Source organism: Staurois parvus, unplaced genomic scaffold (genome assembly GCF_062004578.1).
Source record: "Staurois parvus isolate SC_StPar_1 unplaced genomic scaffold, SC_StPar_1.0 ptg000746l, whole genome shotgun sequence".
Lineage (NCBI taxonomy): Eukaryota > Metazoa > Chordata > Amphibia > Anura > Ranidae > Staurois > Staurois parvus.
In genome coordinates, this window is record NW_028318542.1 from 3,758,283 (window position 1) to 3,777,500 (window position 19,218).

The window sequence follows — 19,218 nt, forward strand, 5'->3', positions numbered from 1 at the left end:
TTCATCTTCTTCTGGTTTGGATTCATTCAGTTTCCTCTGGTTTAGATTCATTCAGCTTCTTCTGGTTTGGATTCATTCAAACCAGAAGAAGCTGAATGAATCCAAACCAGAGGAAACTGAATTAATCCAAACCAGGAGAAACTGAAGGAATCCAAACCAGGAGAAGCTGAAGGAATCCAAACCAGAGGAAACTGGATGAATCCAAACCAGGAGAAACTGAAGAATCCAAGCCAGGAGAAACTGAAGAATCCAAGCCAGGAGAAACTGAATGAATCCAAACCAAAAGAAGCTGAATGAATCCAAACCAAAAGAAACTGAAGAATCCAAACCAGAGGAAGCTGAATGAATCCAAACCAGGAGAAGCTGAATAAATCCAAACCAGAAGAAGCTGAATGAATCCAAACCAGAGGAAACTGGATGAATCCAAACCAGAGGAAACTGGATGAATCCAAACCAGGAGAAACTGAAGAATCCAAACCACGAGAAACTGAATGAATCCAAACCAAAAGAAGCTGAATGAATCCAAACCAAAAGAAACTGAAGAATCCAAACCAGAGGAAGCTGAATGAATCCAAACCAGGAGAAGATGAATAAATCCAAACCAGAAGAAGCTGAATGAATCCAAACCTGAAGAAACTGAATGAATCCAAACCAGAGGAAACTGGATGAATCCAAACCAGGAGAAACTGAAGGAATCCAAACCAGAAGAAGCTGAAGGAATCCAAACCGAAAGAAGCTGAATGAATCCAAACCAGAAGAAACTGAAGAATCCAAACCAGAGGAAGCTGAATGAATCCAAACCAGAGGAAACTGAATGAATCCAAACCAGAAGAAGCTGAATGAATCCAAACCAAAAGAAGCTGAATGAATCCAAACCAGAGGAAGCTGAATGAATCCAAACCAGGAGAAACTGAATGAATCCAAACCAGGAGAAGCTGAATGAATCCAAACCAGAAGCAGCTGAATGAATCCAAACCAGAAGAAACTGAATGAATCTGGGCATTAGCCAAAGACATAAAGGCGATATATACATAAAACTATGCAATAGACTTTCTCAATCTCCAGCAGATGGCATTGTATGAAGAAGGGGTTTTGTTCAAATGGCGGAGCGGATCAACGGCGGTCTTTCAAAAATGAATTTTATCGAATTTTACATTTAAAGGGACACCCGCAAGAAGAGCAACAGGAAGGCTGCCTTTGCTGTCCTTGAAATGCTAGCTGCCTGGCCATCAAGTTCGCCCTCTAGCGTCAGTACTTGGAATTACTGTCGCGGGATGATGATGATGTAGAAAAGGGTTTCTGGTTTAAAGCTGAATTCTGGGGGTAACTAATTTTGTCTAAATACATTCATCATGTGTATTCTTCCTTGAATCTTGGTGCGCTTTGTGTATTTCTTCCAGATCTGTGCTGTAATCCAGTGTGAAACTTCTCCTTTGGGCAGGAGCTTCCTGTAATAAAGACCGCTCGCTGCTGCTCTCTCTCCTTGTGACTGGTCTGGTCTCCGCCCCCTCCTGTCATTTTCTGCAGGGAGCCTGTCATGCCCCTCCCATCACACTGCTCTATGCACAGGCTATGAACAGCACAGTGATGATGTCACTGCTACTTTTGCAAGGCAATATCTGGGTTTGTAAATGCATTTGGTGCAGACAAAGGGAATTTACATCCTCTGTGGCTATTGAGAAAGACATTCAAATAAATGTTTTTGTGCCCAATAGTCCGCCTAACACTGACTTTCCTGCTCTAAGTTAGTAAATCAGATAATATTGAAGGTCAATATAACAGCCAGGCAACAAGCATTTGCAGCAGTGGCTGCCCTCTGTAAAGCTCCATTCACACCATTGCATTTTTTAGTGCTTTTTGCAGAAACGCACTACAGTCCATTTAACATGGTTTCCTATGGAACACATTCATTGGAAAGGGTCAGGGCAGGGGCGGACTGACCATTCGAGCACTCAGGCACTGCCCAAGGTCCCGGGGTCAGCAGGGGGTCCCATGAAATGCCCCTGGTACCTTTTATAGGCTTTTATGGGTGTGCTTTGGGTGTGGGTAAGGACACAGGGGCCCCATGATCCCCTATTGCCTGGGGGCCCCATGAGTTGTCAGTCCGCCCTTGGGTCAGGGAGCAGCGTTTCTGCTACAGTAGAGGTCAATGGAGAAGCTGCTGAAATGCATGGCAGTGTGTTCTTGCCGCGTTTTGCATTTCTATTCTGGCCAGCGACAAAAAACTAAACGTTAAAAAAAAAAAAAGACATGCAAAACGCATGTACAAAAACGTAAAACGAACTGCGAAAAGAACTGCAAAAAACAAACTGCATAGGTGTGAATGGAGCCTAATGCAGGCCATAGATGGGGAGAAAACCGGACGATTTTTCAGACGAAAAAAAAAATCGGCCGATTTTCAGATCATTAGTGGGGTAATCAGTTGACCGTTTTTTGTGATTTTGACACTTTTTTTTATAGGTCATGTTGGGAAAAAATTGGCCAATTTTGTCCTTCAGCCGATTTTTGCGGCAATGATGGACAAATCGGCCAATCTTTTTACCAATTTTAAAAAATGCGCATGAGCAGTGACCAGCAAGAAGAAGGAGAAGCAGAAAAAGAAGAAATAGAATGTGAATAAGAAGAAAAAGAAGAAATAGAATATGAATAAGAAGAAGAAGGAAAAGAAGAAATAGAATATGAATAAGGAGAAGAAAAAGAAGAAATAGAATATGAATAAGAAGAGGAAAAAGAAGAAATAGAATATGAATAAGGAGAAGAAAAGAAGAAATAGAATATGAATAAGGAGAAGAAAAGAAGAAATAGAATATGAATAAGGAGAAGAAAAAGAAGATATAGAATATGAATAAGGAGAAGAAAAAGAAGAAATAGAATATGAATAAGGAGAAGAAAAAGAAGAAATAGAATATGAATAAGGAGAAGAAAAAGAAGAAATAGAATATGAATAAGGAGAAGAAAAAGAAGAAATAGAATATAAATAAGGAGAAGAAGAAATAGAATATGAATAAGGAGAAGAAAAGAAGATATAGAATATAAATAAGGAGAAAAAAAAAGAAGATATAGAATATGAATAAGGAGAAGAAAAAAGAAATAGAATATGAATAAGGAGAAGGAAAAGATGATCTCGAATATGAATAAGAAGGAGAAGAAAAAAAGAAATAGAATATGAATAAGGAGAAGGAAAAGACGATATCGAATATGAATAAGAAGAAGAAAAAAAAATAATTTCAGTCCGATATTATATTTTACATGTAAAAGTATAGCAACATTGTATCTATTTGTATCCAAATAGAAACATCTGTATCCGAAATGGATACAAATAGATACAATGTTGCAACTTTTTCTTCTTATTCATATTCTATTTCTTCTTATTATTCATATTCTATTTCTTCTTTTTCTTCTACTTATTCATATTCCATTTCTTCTTATTATTCATATTCCATTTCTTCTTCTTATTCATATTCTGTTTCTTCTTTTCTACTTCTTATTCATATTCTATTTCTTATTCATATTCTATTTCTTCTGTCAAATATAATAGCAGAGCTCTCTGCAGGGACACCGCTATTATATTTGCCGGCCGTAGACGGGACGAAAATCAGCCGACTTTTTTTTACCAATGGTGGTAACGTCGGCCAACTGAACGACAGATTTTTTCTAAAAAAAAAAACGGCCGGTTTTCCCCATCAATGGCCTGCTTTACTCTCTCAACTGGTTTTCTTTAAGTGTGAAGGAAAGGAAAAGTCCATTCAGGACAACAGACAGCAGCAAGCCTAATACAAGGATGAATATACCAGTACTTTGCATAGAGGCGGCAGATGCACATCTTATCATTCATTGTCTAGATTGGCAGCTGTGTAGATCTGAATTTAAAAAAAAACCCAAGAATTTAAAGGGTTCCTCTGTGAGATCAGATTATCCAACCTACAAATTCAGCAAAGTCCTTGTTTGGGCAAGGAAAGCATAGACATTACTGAATCTCGGCTTGTAAAGGTTTTGCACGCCTTTCTTGAAGCCATTCAGCTACAATCTAGAAATTCTGAGTTCAAGGAGTGCTAATTGCAACCTAAAAGAAAAAAAAAAAAGAAGAAGCTTTTTAGCACTGTCTAAAGTTTGCTAAAAGCATGTTTAAAGCTCCAGCCAGCCTTCCCTTCCCAGGCTCCAAGAAAGCGTAAAGTTTGGAAAATGCACCGTAAATGATTCAGAGTCTGATGTTCGTCCGACTATCATTTACAAGCTAAGATTGAATAATACTTGCATATAGGAGGCCTGTCACCCAAGGGACTAAGACTGGCAAAAGGTATAACCCCCATCCCACCACCAGCAGATGAATATGGTGGGTCGCTCAGTCATCAACTACTCCATTCAGAAATCATCTTGTATTCTTTTCAGTGAATGCAAAGCCTTTTCTGAATAGAAAGGGTGAGATCCAGACTCTCATACACACCACCCCTCCCCTTTTGTTCCATTCAGAGAAAGACTATTATTTAGGGACTAGAAAACAAGAAGTTTTCTGAATGGAGGAGTTGAAAAACAAACGACTCCCTATCAACACTGCATAAGCAGTGGAACTCACAGCAGCTGATCTGGAAGACCAAAGCCAACAGTGGTATGTGGCATAATACAGCGAAGATTTTTTTACAAACCCCTAGACGTAGAATATCAAGAATGAGAGGTAACAAAGCTGGACCCAGCAAACATCAAAAATATTTTTTTTTCTGGAATCCCACTTTAACAGCCAATTCTGTGATGCTAACCTCCACGATTCTACTCTCAGAGTAAGGTAACCAGGGGCGGACTGACCATTTGGAAACTCGGGCCCAGGGTCAGTAGGGGGCCCCATGAGATGCCCCTGGTACCTTTTTCATAGGCTTTTTTGAGTTTGGGCAAGGACACAGGGGCCCCATGATCCCCTATTGCCCGGGGGCCCCATGAGTTGTCAGTCCGCCCCTGAAGGTAACACAGCAATTTCCTTCCAGAACGCAGCAAAGAAGTTAGAACAGCATCAGGTATACATCCCATAATAGAAACAACGGGGCTGTGAATGCTGACTGCAGAGTTTGTCGAGTCGCTGGCCTGGAATAATATGCAGATGAATAAAGACAGGATCTCATATCTACATACTGGTTCCTGGTCATTCACTCAAAGACCTGAAGGCTCTATTCACATTAGCGACTTTGGAGTGCAACTTTGATGTGACTTTTGGTGTGACTTCACACTCTCTGGACCAAATTAGCAATAAAAGCCGCACAAAAATAGCACAGGCATTATTTCAGAATCAATGCGACTTTTAAGCAGGCCATAGACCGGTCGAAACCCAGCCGTTTAAAAAAAAAAAAATTGGTTGTTCGATCGGCCGACGTTACCACCAATGGTAAAAAAAAATTGGCCGATTTTCATCACGTCTATTGCCGGCATTTAACCCCTTAATTACTTCTGTCCCTTGCAGAGACAGGAGAGCACACAGGGGAGCAATACATAAGAAGAAGAAGAAAAAAAGAAGAATTCCAGTCCGCTATTATATTTTATATGAAGTATTGCGGTTGCAACAATGTATCCATTTGTATCCATTTCAGATACAGATGTTTTTATTCGGATATAAATGGATACATTTGTTGCAACCGCAATACTTCATATAAAATATAATAGCGGACTGGAATTCTTCTTCTTTTTCTTCTTCTTGCAGGTCATGGCTCATGCGCAGATTTTTTATCGGTAAAACGGTCAGCCGATTTGCCCATCATTGCCGGGAAAATCGGCTGATCATCAAAATTGGCCACAAATTTTCCAACATGCCCGATAAAAAAAATGTGCAAAAAGCCCGAAAAACAGCCGACCAATTAACCCACTAACGGTTTGAAAATTGGCCGATTTTCAACCTGTCTATGGCCGGCATAAGTCGCACCAATTTGAAGGGGTACCATTGCAAACAATGGGCTGCGAGTTGTCAAGTCCAAAGTCGCAAGACAAGTCACACTAGTGCGAATGGGCCCCATAAAGGGGAGAGCCCCATATGGTCCTCCAATTATAGGCTTTCCTTTAGAAGGGTCCTATGGCTTACTGTGTCATCCATAGCAGTGAAGGCCCCATTCATGCTCACCAATGTTCGCTATATTCAACATTCAATATGTGGGTTTTGTAAACTGCAATATGACTGACCTCTGCTGCAAAACAGACACACAGACCTACAACAGTCTCATTTAAAGCTAAACTCCGGATATGCAGAAAAAAAATACAAATGAAAGCGGCATTAAACCTAATCATTTATTACATTGCAGCTTAGCAATCCTTAGATGTGGTGGCTGCATTAGATTTCTTTTCTTTGGCTCCCCCCCCCACTCTGTTTTCACCTGGTGATCTGGCCAGTAACGCACTTCTTGTATTAGTGTGACACATCTCAAGAGGAATGAGCACAGGAGGCACAGGAAACAGCAGCATTGTCAGTCTAGGGGAGGCTAGTGTTATATGTATTAGCAGATTTAGACGCATGAACAAATTGAAGCCAAACTCCACATCACACTTTACAGCAAAGGGGATTTGCATTAAAAAATAAAATATGATCATTTTAACCCCTCCCTCTCGTCAGTGCTAAGTGCTTTGTCTCATCCATGTAAATTGATACATTCTGCTGGAGGGCTTGAGCTTGTGAAAAACTGACTTACCCCCGGTTCACATATATGTGGCTGTGCGGGCCGCGTTTTGCATTCATTTGAATGGACTCCCGTGCCTGTGACACACAGGGAAGAAGTCCCTGCACTTCTTTGAAAAACGCAGCCCTCACGGGAACCTCGGGTCCCACTACGGTTGCATTTTCCAGTGCGGGCGGCGTGCCATTAGAACTAATGGCACCCGCCCACGGGTCTGCATTTCTCTGTGCATGGATTTTCGTGCGAATCTGCAGCGGCACCACCAGCACAGATGTGAACCTAAGGGTTACTGGCTGGATCTCCAGATGAAAATAGAAGAAAGAAAACGAATGCAGCCACCACATCTAAGAATAGGTAAGCTGCAAAATAATAAATGTATGCTTTGGGTTTAATACCCAATTTCTGTAGTTATAAATGCATCAGTAAATTGTTCTGTTTTTTTTTAACGCAAGCAGTGTAAGTATCTCAATTTGGCTTGGTATCAGACTCTTGCAATCCCTGTGCAGCAAAGCTCAAGCTGTGCAAACATGGAGCATGCTGATGGGAGGAGAGAATAGAATGACAGAGAGAGATGAATCTATCAGCCTGCTATTAAGCCATGGGTCAGGTACAATTTCTAAGGCCGGCCATACATGAGTTGATTTCCGAAAGAATTTTAGTTTGGAAATCAGACCTAAGAATAAACGACTGATTTTTGCTCTGTTAGTGGGGCACTGGCACTGGTTGATTTTTTTGTGGTTCCTCCCCATTTTGTTTATCAGGCATGTTGGAAAATTCGTGAAAAACTACCAATTTTTTAAATCATTGGTGGCACCATCGGATTACAGAATGAACGTTTTCAATGGAAAAATCGTTCGGAATTCGACCCATGTATGGCCTGCTTATGATGTGGATCTCTATTTAAATGAGTTTGTTGCAGGTCTCTATGGGGGAGATTTACTAAGCAGATGTGCATAGTAACCAATCAGCTTCTAACTTTAGCTTGGTTAATTAAGCTTTGACAATAAAACCTGGAAGCTGATTGGTTAATATGCAGAGCTGCACCAGATTTTGTGTGCACCAGTGTTAGTAAATCTCCCCTATGTGCTAGCAACCCCCCCAACTGTCTGCTTACCTCCCAATAATGCCTGGCCAATAAGATCTCCAGATATCACCGCATGACAGAATGTAAACATTACACTAAACAGACAGTTCGGCTTGCCTGTGCCAAGAACCCTCCTGCCGTTTATTTTAGAAGACAATTTTCTCCTATCAATGACTGAATCCTCCAGGACATATCCTTATTTGATCAATTTACATTTCTTAAAGATAACAAAAACAAAAATAAGAAAATATATATATAGATATATATATATTAAATATGAAATACATTTGGCATTTAAGTTACAATGCTAAAAACATAAAACTACAAAATAGTAAATGGTCACCCTCTGAGAGGATTTAGGCATAACCCCCCGTTTGTGCCATGAGCTTTGTCCAATGGCAGTTCTAGAGTAACCTTGAGATGTAACAGAACTTGGCACAGAAAAAAATGAGATGCGATGCTAAACTTCTCTGCTACTACCAGGTGGCAGTAGTGAGCCGAGGCATGGTTGTTGCGAGAGGTATAATTTAGATGAAACTTACTATATATACAAATAAATAAAAAAAAAATGCTCATACCCTGGATGAATAACCAAAATAGCACCACATGGACAAATGAATGCAAACGAACAAGGGGTAGGTCTAAAGTGGTGTCAAATATTGCATGAATAAATGAGACATCTGCACCAACTTTATTACATTCTTTAAAGACCTTCACATCACGTGCCTCGAACCTCTGCCTTACCTACCAAACCCTCTTACAAAGACAACTTATTAGAACTTTCTCTTTTCCGCCCAATCCGTGTCCCATTTGTACATTGTTCCCACCAAAACCATCTTTCTGCAATAGTAATTCACTTCCCGCATCAGTCCAAACAATCCTCTGCACCCTAATATATCGGAATGTTGCTATCAGGTGAACGTACAACCCTATTGTTTATATCCATCAGTACAGATGTCGTCATTTGGGGGGGGGGGGGGTCATGAACTCCAGTTTTACCCAACCACCCGTTTTGGATTTGAAACCTCTGAGGTTTTGTCGCATGGCTCTTCATGGGATGCTACTGGCTGATCATTTACCGGTGGTTGTTCCTGAACAAAGTTTGAGTGAAGGTTACGTTGGCTACAATTCTATCTGGAAGGTCTTCTGCAGTTCGTTGGAGAAAGGGTTGGCCAGGCGTTGCTGAGATTTGGACTCCAGTGCTGCCCACTGAGCTTCGAACTGATCCACTTCTTGTGCAGTGGAGGCCAGTCGTAGCTGGCTGGGATCTGGGGGCCAAGTACCGTTGGCAGGGTTGTTCGACTTTGGTCCAGACTGGTGAGGCTGATTTGGGGTAGGGTTGTGGACACTTGTGGCTGAAGAGTGCATTATGCTGTGAGGGAATGGGTTAGTTTTACTTGCCAAGTTAGACGACGGTACTTGGGTAGCAGAGCAGAAAACGTTGGCCACCATCTGGGAAGGAGTGATGCCTACCACCGGTACGCTTGGTGTAGGGTATGATATGCTGTTGGCCATGGGTGGGACATAACTACCCACTGGAACATAGGCAGGCTGCATATGAGGGGTAATGAACATACCCACGGGGGCAGGAGCGGCATCAAAAGAAACAGGATAAGCCTGTATTGTAGTTGGAACTGCCATTGGTACAGCTACCATAGGCTGCGGCAAGGGCTCTTGATGTTGCTGCTGCTGCTGAGCTTTGGCTGCCTTTGCCACCTCTTCAAGCCAGCGTTCTGCTTCAGATGGTGTACGACGATGACCCATTTGGATGTTAGGAGTTGAGTTGGTGGTCACTGCTTGATCTGGCCAAGCTGGCATGCCTACATGAAACAGACATTCAGTTGCTTTATCCCGACCCATATATACAATAAAAATTCAAAGTTTCTCATTTAGCTAGGGTAAATATTTCTGACATGCCCCAATAAGCCTGGAAAGCCACAACACAAAGATTACAAGAGTGACTTCATTTCCAATATCTTAATTCTGAGAAGCATTTCATTATCGGAGCTTACAGTATATACTTCAGCTTCAGTCAAGAGGTCTTAAATTCAGTTCTATGCAAACTAGATGGCCTTATTATCAGAACTGAAAGATACATTTGCTTCTTAATTGAACTGCAGACTTTGGGCTTAATAAATAATGGAAAGCTTAAAATTGAATTCAAGGCATGGCAATTTTTTACATAGTTATATTGATCCAGCTTGGACCAATGTAAATATGTATGAACCAAACCTGTGGGATCCCCACGGAAGTTGAAAATCACTGTAAAAGGCACCACTACTACAGTGATCTCCACTAGCTTCCGGGTCCCGTGCCAAGCAGCTGTCCTGCTGCATTGAGAACACAGGAGGTCAACCCCTTGGCAGGGATGCCGTTCAGGGAACACTTTGTATTTTCTCAGTGACCAAGTGTTCTCTGAGTGATTGAGGTGAAGTGGTGGGGCACCTGATATCACAATGTCCACCTTGTCAGTTCAGAGAACATTTTGAATCTAACAAATCCAAAGTGTTCTGTGAATGGCGCTTGTACGGAGCAAACAATGCCCTGTGTTCACAATGCAGCAGGGCAGCCATTTGGGATGGAACCTAGAAGCTATCGACAATCATTGGAGTAGCGGTGTCTGCTACCGGGATTTCCAGCTTTCGTGGGTGTTCCACAGGTATGGCACATACATTTCATAGCTACATTGGCCCAAGCTACATCATTTTAACTATATAAAAATTGTTATACCTAAAGTCCAGCTTTAAGCCCCGGTTCACACCATTGCAACTTATCATGCGGTTTGACAGTTCCAAAACACATGACAAGTCAAAACCTATTGTCAGCAATGGAACTGTTCAAATTTAAAAATAGTTCCTGCATTATTTTTGGTGATTTCAGGTGCAACTTGCATTGACATCTATGCAATTCTTTCTATGGGGATAACTTATTCTGGTGAAAAGCAGAGAGGATTTCTCCAACTTTGGAGAAATCTCCATCAGCTTTCTGTTGTGCCACAAGAAAAGAAGTGAGGACAAATCTTCCCATGGGACATGCCATGAAAAAAACATAGAAGCTGCCATTGCTGAGCTCCTTCTTAAAAGTGTTTCTACCTGTCATGTTGACCTTCTGTCAGTACTTCACAGAGTCAGTGTCCCAGATGAAGTATGCAGATAAGACCGGTGGACTTTCCCGGTCTACATACTTGCTCCAAGTCAATGATTCAAAAAGTATTGAAGCTTTAGGGTCAGTAGACCAGACAGGCAGCTGCCATTTTTAGAAGAAGGTCACAAATAGAATCTTCCATGTTTCTCTCATGACAATCCTATTTCACTGGTCAGTCTTTGGAAAATGTAATTTCTGATTGGTTGCCTTGAGTTACTACACTTCGCACATCATAATCATTTTTTGCAGTGCTTTGTCAAATGAGCCCACTGAAGTCAAACTGAATCTGACAAAGCTAGGTTAACCTTTTATCATTTATTCATTCCCCCCATGCCCTTACTTTGTGCTGCCTGTCGAGGAGGAGGAAGACAAGCCACGTTGGGTGGGGTCCTCATCCCATTCCCATTCACACAGTGGTCTTCAGATGCTTTGTTGGTGAAGGAGCTATTGATCTGGTTGCACAGGTCAGTAATTCCATCCGAGTCAGGTGGTCCTGTGGGATCCATTTCTAGGACTGAAGGAAAAAACACTGGTTGAGAAAGGATGGCTATAATTTTGCCTTCAGTACATGTTAATAAAGGCAACAGAAAAAAAACCCAAAAAACTTGATCTGGATCAGAAAATCTGTAAAAGACCGACTTTCAAAAGATGTGTGCTAAGGAGTTCTGTATTAGAGGTACAGGTCTGGAAATTTAAGAAAACAATTATACATATTATTATTATACAGTATTTATAAAGCGCCAATAGTTCACTCAGCGCTGTACATTACAAAGGGGGACAGAACATGTGACAGAACAATAACAATACAATGCAAAACATGAGGGGTTCGAGGGCCCTGCTCTTTCGAGCTTACAATCTAGGAGGGAGGGGATGGTGGCACAGGAGGAGATAGCTGTGGGGGATGGAGTGGTAGAAAGAGTGGAGGAGGTCGGCAACTTAGCAGGGGGTGGGGTAGGCTTCCCTGAAGAGATGGGTTTTCAGGGTGCACCTAAAGGAGAGGAGAGTAGGTGATAATCTGATGGGTTGGGGCAGGGAGTTCCAGAGAATGGGTGACACCCTGGAGAAGTCCTGGAGGCGGGCATGGGAAGAGGAGACCAGGGAACTAGAGAGAAGGAGGTCTTGTGAGGAGCGGAGTGTGCGTGTTGGGTGGTACTTGGATATTAGGTCAGTGATGTAGATGGAGAAGAGAAGGGGCCCGAGGACGGAGCCTTGAGGGACCCCAACAGAGAGGGGGAGTGAGGGGGAGGTGGTAGCATTATAGGTAACGCTGAAAGAGCGTTGTGACAGGTAGGATGAGAGCCAGGAGAGAGCAGAATCTCTGAGGCTGAAGGAGTGTAGTTTTTTGAGGAGGAGGGGGTGGTTGACTGTGTCGAAGGCTGCGGAGAGGTCAAGGAGTAGGAGCACTGAATAGTGGCCATTAGCTTTGGCGGTTAGCAGGTCGTTGGAGAGTTTGAGTAAGGCAGTTTCGTTGGAGTGTAGGGGACGGAAGCCAGAATGTAGGGGATCGAGGAGGTTGTTATCGCTGAGGTGAGAGCTTAGGCGGGTGTAGACTAGGCGCTCGAGGAGTTTGGATGTAAATGGGAGCAGGGAGATGGGTCTGAGGTTGTTTGGGTCATTGGGGTCCAGGGAGGGCTTTTTAAGTATGGGGGTGATGTGTGCATGTTTTAGAGGGGAGGGGAAAGTGCCGGAGGAGAGGGAGAGATTAAAGATGTGGGTAATTCCAGATTGCAATGTAATGCCTCCCTTCTCTTGTACCACCATATTGTGGTTTGTGCTAAACAGTGCCCTGCACTACCATGGGGCAAACACCTTACGGTAAGTATAAAGATGTAATATGCACCCCACTGGTTCTTACTAGTTTTGAGAGTAAATATAAAATGCCCCCCATTGTCCTGCACTCATCTCTCTTACATAAGTATCTCCACACTCCTCCAAGACACTCTCTAAACCATCATAGATGAAGACTGGGTGGAAATCAGTTTTTTAACGGCCAAGATCTTTTATTATCCTAACGCCAGAGCTCCCTCTGCAGTGGTCTCCAAACTGTGGTCCTTTGCTAGCATCGATCCAACCCTTGGCTCACTAATTCCTTCCACTGATACAATGATGGGACACTATTCCCCTCACGGATACCAATGTTGGGTCACTATTCCTCCAACTGATACAAATAATGAGCCACTATTCCACTCACTGAGACCAATAATGGGCCACTATTCCTCTCACTGATACCAATGGTGGGTCTCTATTCCTCCCACTAATACCAATGATGCAGCACTTTTCCCCCACAGATACCAATGATAGGCCACTATTCCTCCCAATGATACCAATGATGGGCCACTATTCCTCTCACTGATACCAATAATGAGGCACTACTCCTCCCACAGATAGTAAAGTTGGGCCACTATTCCCCCCCCCCCCCCCCACTGATACCAATGATGGGGCACGTCCTCCCGCAGATAACAATCCTGGGGCACTATTCCTCCCACTGATACCAATGATGGGCCACTATTCCTCTCACTGATACCAATATTAGAGCACTATTCCACCCACAGATACCAATGATGGGCCACTATTCCTCTCAATGATACCAATGATGGGGCACTATTCCTACCACTGATATCAAAGATGAGCCAATATTGCTCCCATTGTTACCAATGGTGGGCCACTATTCCTCTCACTGATACCAATAATGGGGCACTAATTCTTCCACTAAAACCAATGATGGGCACTATTCTTTCCACAGATACCAATGATGGGCCACTACTCCTCCCACTGATACCACTGGTGGGCCACTATTCCTCTCACTGATACCAATGGTGGGCCACTATTCCTCCCACTAATACCAATAATGGGGCACTATTCCTCTCACTGATGCCAATGGTGGACCACTATTCCTCCCACTAATACCTATAACAGGGCACTATTCCTCCCACTGATACCAATGGTGGGCCACTATCCCTCCCACTAATACCAATAATGGGGCACTATTCCTCCCACTGATATCAATGATGAGCCATTACTCCTCCCAGTGCTACCAATGGTGAGCCACTATTTCTCTCACTGATACTAATAATGGGGCACTACCCCCCCCCCCAGATACCAATGATGGGCCACTATTCTTCCCACTGATACCAATATTAGAGCACTATTCCACCCACAGATATCAATAATGGACCACTATTCCTCCCACTGATACCAATGATGGGGCACTATTCCTACCACTGAGACCCATGATGGGGCACTATGCCTCCCACTGAGACCCATGATGGGGCACTATTCCTCCCACTGAGACTCATGATGGGGCACTATTCCTCCCACAGATACCAATGATGGGGCACTATTCCTCCCACAGATACCAATGATGGGGCACTATTCCTCCCACAGATACCAATGATGGGGCACTATTCCTCCCACAGATACCAATGATGGGGCACTATTCCTCCCACAGATACCAGTGATGGGGCATTATTCCTCCCACAGATACCAACGATGGGGCACTATTCCTCCCACTGATACCAATGATGGGGCACTATTCCTACCACTGAACCCATGATGGGGCACTATGCCTCCCACTGAGACCCATGATGGGGCACTATGCCTCCTACTAAGACCCATGATGGGGCACTATGCCTCCCACTGAGATCCATGATGGGGCACTATTCTTCTCACAGATACCAATGATGTGGCACTATTCCTCCCACAGATAGCAATGATGGGACACTATTCCTCCCACAGATACCAATGATGGGACACTATTCCTCCCACAGATACCAATGATGGGGCACTATTCCTCCCACAGATACCAATGATGGGGCACTATTCCTCCCACAGATATCGATGACGGGGCACTATTCCTCCCACAGATATCGATGACGGGGCACTATTCCTCCCACAGATACCAATGATGTGGCACTATTCCTCCCACAGATAGCAATGATGGGACACTATTCCTCCCACAGATACCAATGATGGGACACTATTCCTCCCACAGATACCAATGATGGGGCACTATTCCTCCCACAGATACCAATGATGGGGCACTATTCCTCCCACAGATATCGATGACGGGGCACTATTCCTCCCACAGATATCGATGACGGGGCACTATTCCTCCCACAGATACCAATGATGGGGCACTATTCCTCCCACAGATACCAATGATGGGACACTATTCCTAGCCACAGATACCAATGATGGGGCACTATTCCTCCCACAGATACCAACGATGGAGCACTATTCCTCCCACAAATACCAATGATGGGGCACTATTCCTCCCACAGATACCAACGATGGAGCTCTATTCCTCCCACAAATACCAATGATGGGGCACTATTCCTCCCACAGATACCAATGATGGGGCACTATTCCTCCCACTGATACCAATGATGGGGCACTATTCCTCTCACTGATATCGATGACGGGGCACTATTCCTCCCACGGATACCAATGATGGGGCACTATTCCTCCCACGGATACCAATGATGGGGCACTATTCCTCCCACAGATACCAATAATGGGGCACTATACCTCCCACTGATAGTGATTGGCACTATTCCTCCCACTGATACCAATGATGGGCCACTATTCCACCCACTGATATCGATGATGAACCAATATTCCTTCCAGTGATACCAATGGTGGGCCACTGTTTCACAGATTCCAGCGATGGGCCACTATTCCTGCCACTGATATCAACGATGAGCCACTATTCACTGATACCAATAATGGGGCACTACTCCTCCCACTGATACCAATAATGGGGCACTACTCCTCCCACTGATACCAATAATGGGGCACTACTCCTCCCACTGATACCAATAATGGTGCACTGCTCACTTCGGTTAAAATTTGAAGTGAACAACCGTTGATTTTTTCTGTTTGATGCCACGCTATATCAATCAATTTCCAGCACTCGGGATGATTTGAAAAACACACTCTTTGACTATATTAATGTTGGACGAATATAGTTTGAGAATTTAAGCACTCATAATTTTGCATATAAGGTTATTGGATTTTTCGTCATAGCTGCACTGTATTTTGTATATAACATTTTTAATGGGTAGTGTGTGATACATTTGGTTCTAGCTGACACAGGATACTAGAGGGCAGTGCAAGAGCAAATTCTTATGTATAGTCTGCAGATATCGCAGCCCTACTAAACAAACCAATTAAGGATATGCAACATAACACAGCAAACATGACCGGATTTACAGCATATTATATCTAACCAAACAAATCATAGCCCAATCATGGAAATCACCAGCACAGAGTTCTCAAGAGGTTAAAACACAACTAAATGGTAAAATATTTAACGGCTATCTCAATACATAAACATCAGAAATTCCAAAAAATGTGGTCTCCATGAATAGCCTAAAAGTGCCTCTTTTCTACTCCTTCGCTGCGCCCTATAAGCCCCATTGGATCTACTGTGGAGTCCTTTCCATTATTCTTCTCTCTCCTCCTTCTGATTTGGTCTTTCTTTTCACAGGTAATGCAGATATAACAAATTATCATACTGGTGCTACTCAAAGCCCCCTTAGGGTCACCTCTCGTCCTACCGTACTAAATCCGTAAAGTAGTATCAGGATCCAGATTACCATATATTATACCCTTAATAACTGAAACGCCGCAGATATCTTACCTAATAATGGGAACCCCGTTCTGTGTCATTAGAAAAATGTCAAGAATTATTTTGATATCCCATGATTAATATGTTGACCTTTTATTGATATTGTATTGCTAAACTGAGTATGCATATGTGTTCATCATCCTTACAGGGGTTAGACAAAATATGGAAACATTACATGATTTGCAGGTGTGCCGCATGTCCGGGGCTGCTGTTACAAACCACGGGGCCCCATATAGCCAACCTGACAAGGCCCCATAAAAAAAAAAAAAGTTTAATATGCTTCAGTTATGAATGAACACAGTGAATGATCGGTACCGAACACTCATTGTGTTCATTCAGGAAAGGAAAGGGCTGGTAAATGTGACATATTTATCGGACCCTTCCCCCACTCTCCACCCTGAAGGATCCTATTGTGTGCTTGCAGCTGCCAGTGAGATGGAGAGGAGGGAAGCTGACACTGTGGGGGCCCAAGCAGTTGGGTGAATCAGATGTTGCACAGGGAGGGTGATCAGTGCCGATCTCAGTCTTCACAGGACGCTTCAAGGGACTGAGATCGAGCTCTGCAGTCACTTTTGCAGGAGTTGTTTCCTTATTCCAGGTCACTATCCTACGCAATGTCCTTTTGTCTCTTTCGGTCAGTTGATCATGTCAGCCGTTCTTGCGCTTTTCAGTCAATGTTTTCCCAGAAACTGTATACGCCGTCATAACCTTTGATACTGTACCTTGTGACATAGCAAATAAATTGGCGACTTCAGTCACAGAGGCACCAGCTAAGCGCCACCAACAATTTGCCCTCTTTAAAACTCAGTAAGCTCAGACACGACTCCGTATTGCTAGCAGCACATGCGGCAAATGATGAAAATGAGGCTTCCACCTGTTAGCTAGGTGTCTCATCACACAGCGGAAGAAAAAGATGGTTACATCATGTCCACTTTCAACACGAAACATGATGTCACTTTCAAGCCTGCAAACCAAGCAGTATTTCCATTTTTTTGTCCAACCCCTGTACTTTGTATTTGTAAATCTTTGTTAAAGTGTTACTAAATATACAGACTGATTTTACTGTTGTGGATTATTATTCCAGGTACTTATATAGCGCCGTCAGTTTAAGCAGCGCATTATATATATATATATATATTGTACATTCACATCAGCCCCTAACCCTCAAGGGGTGTACAATCTAAGGTCCCTAACTCACATTCATACATACACATACTAGGGACAATTTAGACAGGATCCAATTAATCTACCAGCATGTCTTTGGAGTGTGGGAGGAAACCGCAGTACCCGGAGGAAACCCATGCAGGCACAAGGAGAACATGCAAACTCCAGGCAGGTGGTACCATGGTTGGGATACAAACCAGTGACCCTAGTACTGCCAGGCAGAAGTGCTAACCACTTAGCAACTATGCTGCCCCATGTATATGCAGTAAAGCATACTTGTTATACTCACTGTGGAACCTAAGGAGTTAATCCCCTTAAAAAAAAAGGCTGTTTGACCCTGTCTTTTCTGATCCTCCCCTTCTTCTACTGTTCCCAATCCATCTGCTGATAGTACGGAGCTCTCGGAAGCCATCTGCACATGCTCAGTGTGGTGTGTATTTTTTTTTTTTTTTGGGGAGGGTGATCAGCACAGGGTCAATCAGCACTGAATGTCAGCAGTCATGCAGTCTCATAGGACATTCAGGGGTGAATGACAACTCCTCTTACAAGATTACTAGTGCTCATCCAAACACTGATAGAAGTCACAAGACTGCTATATACTGCTGATTAGAAAAAGAATTTAGCAGTTTATATTTACTAAAATAATTGCATTTCCATGTGGGAGATCAATTATAGTGAATACAGGGTCCGGCGAGACCAGATATAGTGAACGCAGGGTCCGGGGAGAGCGGATATAGTGAATGCAGGGTCCGGCGAGACCAGATATAGTGAATGCAGGGTCCGGGGAGAGCAGATATAGTGAATGGAGAGCAGATATAGTGAATGCAGGGTCCTGGGAGAGCAAATATAGTGAATGCAGGGTCCGGGGAGAGCAGATATAGTGAATGCAGGGTCCGGGGAGACCAGATATAGTGAATGCGGGGTCCTGGGAGACCAGATATAGTGAACGCAGGGTCCGGGGAGACCGGATATAGTGAATGCAGGGTCCGGGGAGAGCGGATATAGTGAATGCAGGGTCCAGGGAGAGCAGATATAGTGAATGCAGGGTCCAGGGAGACCAGATATAGTGAATGCAGGGTCCGGGGAGACCAGATATAGTGAATGCAGGGTCCGGGGAGAGCGGATATAGTGAATGCAGGGTCCGGGGAGACCGGATATAGTGAATGCAGGGTCCGGGGAGACCAGATATAGTGAATGCGGGGTCCGGGGAGACCGGATATAGTTAATTCAGGGTCCTGGGTTTAGGAACACTTTAAAGAAGTGTTAAATTAAAAAAAAACCAAATACACATACTCACCTCCAGCTGTCCCCACCGGTTCTAAGCTCGAGAATTGAGCACATGTACTGCATGGCCAACAGGTTCTACTAAAGCCTAAGATTTGAGGTGACCTTTGGTCAGGTAGATCAGAACAGCCTAATCTGTGGTTCCATCAAGAACAAATTGATATCCCCTGCCACCCATGTCTCACCTTGGCCCTTGTCCTGGAAATTTGTTTTGCGCTGCAGTGTGGATGGGAGTTCGTTGAGCCTCAGCGACAGCTGTCGTTTGAAGG

The 19,218-nt window shown here is 43.5% G+C and overlaps 1 protein-coding gene across 2 annotated transcripts in view; it reads right to left on the bottom strand.

Annotated features, from left to right (window-relative positions):
- Window positions 1-7,835: 7,835 nt before the first annotated feature.
- NUMBL (NUMB like endocytic adaptor protein) overlaps window positions 7,836-19,218 on the bottom strand; it is a 129,387-nt gene continuing 118,004 nt past the window's right edge. For both annotated transcript variants that reach the window (XM_089654182.1, XM_089654183.1), the window contains 3 exons: window positions 19,135-19,218; window positions 11,213-11,386; window positions 7,836-9,548 (listed from right to left, as the gene is read on the bottom strand). The exon at window positions 19,135-19,218 is cut by the window's right edge and continues 240 nt beyond it. In XM_089654182.1, coding sequence (XP_089510308.1) covers window positions 8,851-9,548; window positions 11,213-11,386; window positions 19,135-19,218 — 956 coding nt within the window. In that variant the 3' untranslated portion in view covers window positions 7,836-8,850. The remainder of the gene's footprint in view (window positions 9,549-11,212; window positions 11,387-19,134) is intronic.